Below are 11,426 nucleotides of genomic sequence, written 5' to 3' on the forward strand. Positions count from 1 at the left end.
CCAATGGTGCTGCTATAGTAACATCTACGTTGTTGAAGCTACTGAATATATAGTGACAATTTGTGGCCTAACTATTTGTATCTCAAAACCAAAGTTTTAGTTGCAGGGAGTGGTGTGGTTCAGAGCAACTTGGATTGTCGGTAATGATTCTATTATGTCCGTAACATCCTTACATCCTTTTGTTATCTTGGCTGTCTTGTAGAATCCCATGCATGGTGGACTAGGATATCTCCTGCTGCCAGTGTTTCTGGAGCTCTCAGAAAATCTGTTTTTAGTGACCATATGCTATCTATAACCACAAAAAGCATGTTGTGGTGCTGGGTGTTATGCTGTATTGTGTGGAAATTTGGCTTGTAGGTATGTACTTAGAGACAGTTTACTATCGTTGTTTAAGAACATTATTAGGTATCTCGTGAGCTTTGCAGATTTCTCATCATATATAATTATTAGAAGGAGTAAGGATGGTTTGTCTGTATGTTTGGCAGGTATAATTTCTGTAGAAGATGGTTTGGGTCATGTTGTCATAAACCCTACCATATACCCAAGTGAATGCTATCATCAGTTATCAGGGCCTACACAACAATTGTTAGGCCAAGGGCAATGCATGTATGTCTCACATAACAATGTATGACTTTTCAGGTGGCCACATGCCACACCTTCACTTGTGAGTCATTTGCATGGTCACAAGCCTCCTGTAGAAATCAATCATGCACCAGGATGGAGGTTTTGACTACATAAACTGATCCTTAGCACTTCAGTAGTGCAAAGCACTATAGGTGTGCACACGCATCATGTACACATGCACACACACTTGGACCTGGATAGCAGACCACCATAAGGTGATGTCCTTATGACTCATGGCAAACTGAGTCAATAAATCTTCATAGCCTTCTGGTTGTAGAGCACTTATTGTGCCTTGCCATATTCTGGGGTATTTGAAACATTCATTGATAATGAGAACAGGCAACTGGAGCATTCATATTGCTTGCCACACAACATGATCTAACACTGCTATGACTGTGTCTGTGTTCCTCATGGGATCTACTAAAACAGTACGGCATCCATCGCAATAAAATCTACTTTCTTGTGCAGTACTACTTACAGATGAGCCTCTTTCAGATATCCTGCACCACTCCTGTCTGTCTTGTCCAATACATACCAGCAGCCTCGTCAATATGAAAATTGTGCGTAACCCTGTCAAGCTTTGCCCTATGTAGTGGATGATGTTGGGGAAGTCACCCAAACAGGGAAGACAATCAAGGAATGTCAGTACAGTGTGGAAATTCTGTGGCATGATCAATATTGAGGCCTCTAATCACTAACACCAAGTTATAACATACAAGTATAAGGAAAAATTAAGAATTTCAAGTTTGATTAGGGATCATAGAAAAGAAGTAGTGAAACAAGGGAGGTGGAGGTCACCTACATCTGAAGATATACTAAATCCCTATATACTTTTCAGTCAAAACTCAGGACTGAATTAGGGATGTAATGTCCACCAGTAGATCTTTGGGTGCATGTAGGTGAACTCCATTGTTTCACTACTTTTAGGGATTTAATGCCTACTCCACAGGTGTATACGACCTTGTTTCACTACTTTTTTCCTAATCCCTTAAACTTCTTAACCTGTTAGTTATTTTTTTAAATGACTGGTAAACCCACACATACTGCATTAGAATGGAAGGAATGTATTGTGTCTGTCTGAACATGCACCACCCCCAACTATCAATTACTAAATTAGTGAAGTGGCCATAATATATTCGTTTTCAGTTATGTTATACACAGTGTTACAAATGAAGAATGCTAGGAGAAGGACCTCTGCAATCAATCCAGTCACAGTGGAAAACTTGGACAATTTCCATCAAATGTAGGGAAACTAACACGTGACTTTACTGCAAATCAACACCTCATGCTGTCAGCAAAGATAAATGGGACACAAAGGAGAATTTCATTGTATTGTATTGTATTGTATTAATGCTTTACAGTGACCAGCACTGAAGTTCATGAAGCATGGATTGTACGTACTGTAGTATGGCACCTGTCAGACTGAAGTGACGTCAAACAGTGAAAAAATCAGACCCGTATATCCTTTGTTATCGAGTTACGCTTGCCTGAAGGCATTACTCAGTCAGTCAGTCAGTCAGTCAGTCAGTCAGTCAGTCAGTCAGTCAGTCAGTCAGTCAGTCAGTCAGTCAGTCAGTCAGTCAGTCAGTCAGTCAGTCAGTCAGTCAGTCAGTCAGTCAGTCAGTCAGTCAGTCAGTCAGTCAGTCAGTCAGTACGTAAAAAATTCCTATATATAATATACACACGTGGTAATTAGCACGTGATGTAGCAAATTTGTTCTCACGTGAGCGACGTACTTTGGCTCTGGTGTGAAAATACTTACTATACGAAAGTTGTACTAAAATGGATACAAAAACTGCACGGGCTCGATCGGATTCTGGCCTTGGCAACTCGACCAATCCCCGGCTGTCGCAAGATCTCGGGGAAGGAGATTTGCTGGGAAAATTTGACGTTAACACTCTTAAAAACGAAATATTAGTGGATGGAATGCAGGTAGGCCTATAGTTGGAGAGTTGTAATACTTGTACGTATCATAGATACTCATGGGTCTTAGCCGGCCAGCCGGCTCTATATGATAGTCTAGCGGCGCCTGCTCTTTTACCCTGCGGCCGGCCAGATTATATAGTGCTGACTGATTGTATAACTAGCTATATAGAACTTCTCCTAGTCCTAGTATTCACCAGGTGCAACATTTGCAGAAATACAAGGCGGATCTAGTTTTTGAGGACTGAGGCACATGAAACTTGCATGAGGGCGCCGCAGAGGTGGCGGAGACACCTTTAATTAGGGGGGGCTTGGTTGGTGATGCGTTGGCCTAGTTGTAAGTCGAAGACCAAAAAAAAAAGGTCTCTACCTGCTGGCAATAGTTAGGCCATACCTATTTGACAAATTGTTGCTCGGACCTGACTGACCCGATTTTGCACAGATTTTAATTAAGAAAAAAATTAGATCACGTGACACCTTAAAAATTGCTGCAAAAGATCGAGATACTCTAATAGAACAGTCAGTTGGTACAATTTTGATTTCAAATATAATGCTAGCTATCTAAATGTAAAACCAGCGTGTTCCTCACCCCTGGCAAAAAAAATCTATGATAACATCAGTGCAATGCTCATTGAACTACTAGCTATGTTTATCCGTTTTTTTTTATTAGAAGAGATTTGATAGGTCATACAGCTTTAATGTGACTTGCTGATCTATTATATGGCTTGTAACCAGAAATCATAAACATGTGCATATCTAAAAATAAGAATATTATAGTTAGATAGCTGGTTTTTTTTGCCTACTGACTGACCCATTTTGTTGTAAAGTAAATCCGAGTAACAACTTTTCAAATAGGCATGGCCTTACCCTCCACCAACTAGAGTATATCTCCTATAACTATATACGTAGCTTGCTACACTACTCCTCTAAACATACTGTGACTGCTCTATTAGAGTATCTTGATCTTGACTGCTCTATTAGAATATCTCGAATTACAGCTACAGATAATTTTAGGGGGACTAAGCCTCCCATACTTTTTTCACAGGGGCTCCCTTGCTCCCCTTCTCCGCCACCCTGGAGGGTCAGCAAGAAATTTTGGGATAAAGCAGTGTTTGTTGGAATTAATTAACACCCTCCATAGTGGTTGGGGGTGTTAGAAACGAGTTGCCTATGCTAACCGTTGCAGACCTTTCTCTGGAGCAGGTGCTTATAAGTTCCAATCGATAAGCGCCGTGTGGAGAAAAATCTGTCTGGCCATGCCAGACTAGTCACATGATTCAGTTTCAGAATTTAGTATAGCAATAGTTACTGACTACAGCTATCTTGTACAAGTTAATGACATAAAAGTGAGTACATGTACAATGCATGCAGTTAAGACTCATGGATTGTGCTGACAGAACGCATACTGGATCTAGCAGCTATTCAAGCAGTCATTCAATATAATAATAAATTAACAATTAACATGCTATATTTATATTTAACAGTGTATGCATCCAAGTTATAATCATATCAACACTAATTATTTCTGGTGTGAAATATCTATTAGCAAATCATATGCTAATAAATGCTAATCACCAAATAATAATGAACAAATTATATGCTAATCACCACCAAATAGTGAGTGCATGCTGATAGCTAACACTTTTTTTAAATACCAAGAAAAAAGACAGGTCAGTCAGATCTGAGTAACAACTTATCAAATAGTTACAGTTTTTGAACACTACTTTGTAATGCAACCTATTTTCTCAGGGTGAGCCTTGATACCTTATTCAGTGCAATAGCTCTAGCTATGTATTACATTTTAGGTTTAGTAGCTACTAACCAGCTATGATTTTTAGATAAGACACTGGTGTTATCAATGATACCTTGATTTCTACACTCATTCAGTACAAATACATACTTTTTGCAGGCTGCTGCCAATGGAGACCTAGAGACACTGCAGGATTTGATTTTGAAATTTGGCAAAGTTCATATACCTCATGATGCTCTGATCAACATGCACAATTTACTTGGCTATACCATGTTACACTATGCAGTCATGTACAAGAGGATGAACTGTATTGAAGCCTTGATTGAGCTAGGAGCAGGTACGTTAGAAATGCTGTATCTATATGCATCCATCCATCCATATACTGTATATCTGGAAACTTTTGTAGTATGTAATTTTCATGGTTGTCACAGTTAGTAAAGCTTCCATGAAATTTTATCACATGAAAATTTATGGTCTGGCACAAGCACATTAAGGGTGTGCGTGAGCCACAAATGTTGAGATGCGTTCATAGCAAAGCAATGTTTAGTCTTGTTACATGTTTGGTTTTCTCTCTTGATTTAAATTTACTGTAGCGGTCATGCATTATTCCCCACAGAGATTGCCACTATACATCGCTGCTTTTCACCCTTTGCAATTGTCTAGCTGTATGACACTTAAAGTAAAAATCAATCCAGATCCTTTATAACCATGTGGTCAAGAAAAAAAATATGTGGTCAAGAAAAAAAATCTTCAAATTGAGCTGCTTCGAACACAACAGAAGTTGGGAAGCCATGCAGCGATGAATTTGAATACAACGGTTTTTATAGTGTGAAAATCTTGAGCTAGGAGACATCCGTGAAATTTAAAATGCAAAAACCTGACAAAATGCATAACCATACTGGGAAATATATTTACCACAAAAATTTTTGGGTGTACAGTAACTGTCGATTGTTGTTTTAGCATAGAGTAAAAATAATGTTGCAGTCTAATCCTATGGTTTACTTTGTTCATGTCGAAAGCATGAATTGTAGAAATATCATGTATATACTTTGAGAGAGTTACGCTGTACAATGCTATACTTTGCATGTATAGCTCCAATATATTAATCATTGACCCAACAAATGATTTGCTGCTAGTTATATTATAGTTACATAATATTACAAGGAGAAATTAATATTAATTTTGAGTAGAAACAAAAAAACAAAGGAGGGTCATTTACATATGCAGCTGTACTAAATGATGTTTAATTCCTACTTCAGTCACAGACAGATGACTGAAGTAGATAGAGATTAAATGTCCACTAGTATAGCTGTGGATCTCCCTCTCAAATAAATTTTTAATTTTTTTCTGTACACTTGATTGTTTACTTTTTTGTAACATAATCTATATGTTGGACTGATGAACCAATGCATACTGCATCAAAGGAAAGAATGGTACCGGCCAAACCTATTATAAAAATAATGAAGTTATGTACTTAACGCATGTCCAAACTATAAATTACTGGAAAACGATGTGGCTATTCTTCATCATTTCTGCTTTGTTCCACTCATTATACAGCATTACAAATGAAGAACAATACAAGAAGCAACTCTGCAATCAATCCAGTCACTACAGAATTTGCAACAAAAAGCATGCTTTGGCCGAGAAGTGAAGTGGCCAGTCCAATTCATTTTTAAGCATGTATATTCTACATGTTACAAATCAGTAAAACAGGACAAGAAGTGCTTCTTAGTCAATCCAGCCTGTATGGAAATTATGGATGATTGTTGTGACAGCCAGCTGCACCGAAGCCATCATGCGTTGCCTCAAATCAACACCTTTGTGGTAGTAAAGAAGAAATTGGACACAAAGGAGGACAAAGGTATGTCTATGATGCATGCACTGTAGCTGCTGCAGTTGGCAAAAAGGTATGTCTCGGGCCAAGGCAACATTGAACAATAAAGAAATCAAGCCCATAGCATTAACCATAGTTGGGTTATGCTTGGCTGAAGTAATCAGTTAGTTATACTCACTTCACATTCACTTGTTTTTTGTTAATTACTCTTCTTACTCTTAAACCAGCTGTATTGAAGCCCTTCAAACATCAGCATGCTTTTGGTATGGATAATTTAAACACACAAGGATGTTATGTAGGAATTGTGGTTTTTGGGTGATATTTTTGGCAAGAAAACCCAAACCTCCATAATCTATACTATGATATTGCAGATGCTTACACATGCAAATGATACAATCCATGTAGATATTGAACGTCCCGCCAACAATGAGACTAGGGATACTCCATTGCTTCTTGCAATAAAATTTTTAAATTCATTTCCTCCAAGTTATAAGGAGGAAGATGAAAAGGTTTTGAAGGAGAGCAAGATTGAAGTTACCAGATTTTTGATTGCTCAAGGGTGCAAAGTACACTACACAAACAAGGCCAATGAATCACCGATTGCTCTTGCAACAAAACTGGAAAATGTTGAGCTGGTTGAAGAATTGGTGAAGAAGCCAGAATTAGACGTCAACACTAGAAGTCACCACGGAAAGACACCACTACACATGGTAGCAGCTACTGGCAATGATGAAATTGCACTAGTCCTGTTACATCATGGTGCTAATGTTCACCTTAAAGACACTGGTGGATCAACTCCATTGCATATTGCATGTTACCAAGGAAGTACCAGTATTGTTGAGCTGATCTTCAAGGAACGACCACAGAGTAGAGATGTCCTATTGACTCAGGCTGACAGAGCTGGCAATATTCCACTGATGATTGCAAAGAAGTCTCCCAACAACAGTATTGCCATTATCAACTTCTTGATTTCACATGATGTGGACTTGCATTACACAAATGAGCTAAATGAGACACTGCTCCATATGTTTGGTCCTACTGATAATGCTGAGTCTAGTATGATTATTGCTAAAAAAGCACCTTCCCTTTTAAGTTGTCGAAATATTAACCGTCAGACACCTCTACACATTGCAGCTATGATGGGACACAAGGAGAGTTTGCTTGTGTTTATTAGAAGGTAAAATGTTTATTTTAGTCGTACTTTTGTTGCTATTCAAATGTCTTAAAGCATGGAGAAAATTTCCATGCATGTAATGCATTGACTTCTCACTTGATTAGAGTCAGATGATTAATTTTTTCTTAGGGTAGTCAGTAAATGCATGTATTGTTCAGAATATAAATTATACAAGTACAAGGAAAAGTTATTTTGATTAGAGATCATAGAAATAAAAAGTAAGGGAGGTCGCCTATGCCTGCAGATATACTAATGGACATTTAATTTTTCAATCACTTGCACGCATAAAGAAATAAAGAAGCCACTTGCACACATGCCACAAGAAATCTTTGAACTAAGTCTTTGTCTCTGATAATTCACAACTTACATTCCTGTGGTTTAGCTAACATCACATATAGTGGAACCTCTCTATAATGGACACTTTAGGACCCAGAATTTTAGGCCTATATTTACTGTAATATAGAGGTTTTCCTCTTTCAGAAGTAAAAATGTATTAACCAGACTTGTTGGGACCAAATATCTGTCCTCATTATGGAGATTTTTTCTATTGTGTCTTTGATTCGGGGAGTTTGTTGTAGTTTATTTGGTGTGATTATAGTTTTTTAGTCAGTTTGTGTAGGTACTAAGGAATACTTTGGGGACCTTTACTATATCACATCTGAAGGAATTAAGGAAAAGGAGAAGCTTCTTCCTTAATATTTAATATACACAATCACAACAAAAACAGGTTGGGAACTAACACTCTAGGAAAACCAACAGCTAATTGCAAGACAAAAGCTGCACTTTGTATATGAAAAACAGCACATGTTGTTGTCAGACCTTCAGTGCTGGTCACTGTAAATAATAATAATAATAATATGAAGCCATGAAATGAACAATTTGTGTTTGAATATGACATACTCTAATAAAGCAGTCACATCCTCTACAACTAGAATATTCAAATAGCCATCTTTAATTTTCTGTTCTATATTTTAATACTGCTGCCTTGTTTCTGTTAGATTTCATCACAAGTCTTAAATTTTCCTAGGAAGATATCCAACTAGATAGGTATGCTGCATGCTATACCAACTGTAATGATGAGAAAGCTTAATTGTGTATATATTTTTGAGTTCCATCCTTCATTCCCCTCAAAGGAGTAGATTCAACACTGTTTAATCCTTCCCCCTTCCCCAGATCTCCTGTGCCCACTCTAACAATATCGCTTAAATCTGCCTATGTTACCAAGTGCCTTGATTATACAAGTGTTCTCACATTTGAGTGTCAGTAAGACTCGGTATTAATGGATTCCATTGCATTAATCATATTACAGCTTTATGAAAGTGTAATTATTTTGTATTACACAGTGGAGCTGACATCACTACAAGAGATAATGATGAAATGATGCCTCTCATGTTGGCAATCCAAGCTGGAAAAACGGAAATTATTTCTGTTATGCTTGACCTGGAATTTGACATTCACACTGAAGCTAAAAATGACAAGTCTATTATTGTATGGGCAATTGAAAAAGAGTACACATCACTGGTGAAGGTATTGTTACTGTTTTACTAACCATTGGTGGTACAATGACTTTTCTGTTAGACTCTTATTGAGAGAGGCCAGGAAGCTGCTACACAATTTGTGGATGAAGAAGAAAACACATTTCTACATGTTGCAGCAAAGTCAGGTTCTCTGAGGACCATACAGGTGTTTGTTTTGCAATGCCATATTAATATTCTGGTCATAGTATCTATATTTATAACCAGAGTGCACATGACCCATACGCAGATGGGATACCATGTACACACACACCCACATTAGCTTGCCCATATGCAGGATGTTCTGTATGTGTATGACAGGTGCACTGCCCATAAATGTATGAGACAGTTGTAAGTGGTTCTATTGATTTCATACATTAAGATATTAAGATATGTAGACAAAATAATGTAGTCTATTATAACTCTTTCAGTGTCATTGTATGTGTTCAACACTAAACCAGCTTCATTGAGTTGGGTGTAGCCAGTCTTGTCACCTAGAATATTAATTCCGCAAATGCACTTTCAGTGTTGGGGGTAACGTGTTACATAAGTAAAGCGAACTCGAGTTACTTTACTTGCAAATGTAACACGTTACCTAAGTAATGAAGTTACTGCAACGAGTCTAATATTACATAATATTATTACTTTAAGTAACGAAGTTACTAATCTCGTTAGTAATCCACTGAGTAACGCCTAGCCACTACGAAGTAACAAAGCCTACTGAATGAAGCTTATTCACCAGCTTCTTGCTTACAACCAAGATTTGTATATTGTCCAATGATGCAATCATGTCACGTGATAAAGCAGTAATTTCACATGTGACAGCTTAAGGATGTGGACACAAAGTAATATAAGTACTAGTAATAGCATGGGTAGCAGTGAAATTTGGGATAAATATCACGAGTGTTGTATTGGAAATGGGGATAAATTTCACAAGGCGAAGCCGAGTGAAATTTACCATTTCCAATACAACAAGAGTGGTATTTATCCCAAATTTCACTGCTACCCATGCTATTCCCAGTTAATACCATACTCGCTGCATATACATTGCTATGTACGCAATTTGTCACTATGTACTAAACATGCGTCGACACTAATTGGCGCTACATTGTTAACATAAATTCTAGCCAATGAAATTACAATTACAACTTTTTCACTGCTGTCAGTGAAATACGGGATAAATTTCACTGCTACTATTGAGACTTTTGTATGGGCAGTGAAACAGGTATGGTATTATATGTAATAATATTATAGTAACTTTATTATATGGGTAATATGTAACCGTAACTAAATAGTTCAGTTGTAAATAATATGAAATATGTAATGAGTTTCATTTAAAAAGTAACTGTCCCAACACTGTACACTTTTTATATGCATTGGAGGAAGACTTAAAATTTCATGTAACCATCTACCTCCACTGCATGAGCAGTTATATGGATGTGTACACATCCTTACTTCAGTCATGGCAATACCTATGACTAGCTACATAGTAGAGATAGCTGCAGGTATAACGTAGCTCCCTTGTTTCATTACTTTTTGCTTCTATGACTCCTATTGTAGGATACCTGCTAACACCAGATTATTGACATTACACCATACCATGTGATAGTAACATGCAACCGCATCCTGTATGCACATCACGCCACTAGGCTTTGTGTCTATACCATACCCTGTCTGTATAAGTACCACGTACCTTTATATCATGATCAGTTATGTAGGCTAAACCAGTCACAGCCTGGGTGGCGCACCGCCACCCAGGTTCCTACACCTATTGCTCCTGATTTTCCTTGCACTTTGTTGATTGTATCATTTACTTAGCAGGGCTCACCAGGGGCATAAGTACTAATGTACAAAGAGATGGTTAAATAAGGATTCTTCTAAACTGTCAGTAGTTGGACTGCTGATTATATTGTTTAATTATATTGTTATTATTCAGGCCTTATTAGGCAGCACTGTAACTGAAGGACTGGTGTACTCTGAAAATAAAAACCGCCACACTCCATTGCATATAGCTGCACAATATGGCAACCTCCAGTAAGTATATCTCAACGTAGTCATTGTATAACTGGTTATTTTTGAGAAGGTAGAAAATTTGACATTCCGTTTGTGATAATTTTACTTTGTGAATTGCTAGCTACCTAGAATTATCCAGTAGACTATTATAAACCGTTAATTTTGTACTCAGTAAGATCAGTTATTCACAAACATTTATCTTACCACTAAAAATAACTTGCTTTTATATTAGTCCCAGTGTGCATTTGTATGTTTGTTTGTGTAGGTGTCTAAAAGAACTACTAGATGGTGGTGCTGAACTTACTAAAGTGGATACAGATGATAATAATGTTTTACACATTGCTTGTATCCATGGACAACTTGATATTGTCCAGTTCCTTCTTCATGGCAAACTGTCACCAGAACTCAGGTATAAAACAGTATTTATAAGCTTACAATGGCTGTTGTTAGTCATTTATATTGTATTGACTGCAAGAATACAGAGGAAAGTTCCTAGTAGTTATACTGAAAGCTCCATTTGAATTGTTTACTTGGCAGCAAAACTCTGAAGCTAAAGCTGAAATTACTCAAGGACTCCATCTCTCTGAAACTTAG

General features: G+C 37.4%; 1 protein-coding gene across 1 annotated transcript; it reads left to right on the forward strand.

Moving 5' to 3' along the window:
• The first annotated feature begins 2,406 nt into the window (after positions 1 to 2,406).
• Positions 2,407 to 11,426, forward strand: LOC136243434 (CARD- and ANK-domain containing inflammasome adapter protein-like). Its single transcript, XM_066034940.1, has 10 exons — positions 2,407 to 2,556; positions 4,457 to 4,634; positions 6,003 to 6,158; positions 6,537 to 7,308; positions 8,479 to 8,568; positions 8,649 to 8,832; positions 8,884 to 8,988; positions 10,756 to 10,853; positions 11,098 to 11,241; positions 11,315 to 11,426. The coding sequence occupies exons 1-10, from the start codon at positions 2,407 to 2,409 to the stop codon at positions 11,424 to 11,426; spliced, it is 1,989 nt and encodes a 662-aa protein (XP_065891012.1).

The sequence above is a fragment of the Dysidea avara genome, chromosome 13, assembly GCF_963678975.1.
Source record: "Dysidea avara chromosome 13, odDysAvar1.4, whole genome shotgun sequence".
Taxonomy (NCBI): Eukaryota; Metazoa; Porifera; class Demospongiae; order Dictyoceratida; family Dysideidae; genus Dysidea; species Dysidea avara.

What these genes read in the sequence shown, in the direction of transcription:
- LOC136243434 (XM_066034940.1), top strand. Translation starts at nt 2,407, where the DNA reads ATGGATACAAAAACTGCACGGGCTCGATCGGATTCTGGCCTTGGCAAC. An exon ending in GGACACAAAGGAGGACAAAG is followed by an intron (nt 6,159 to 6,536) that starts GTATGTCTATGA and finishes CAATCCATGTAG; the next exon opens with ATATTGAACGTCCCGCCAAC. An exon ending in AAACTGTCACCAGAACTCAG is followed by an intron (nt 11,242 to 11,314) that starts GTATAAAACAGT and finishes GCAAGAATACAG; the next exon opens with AGGAAAGTTCCTAGTAGTTA.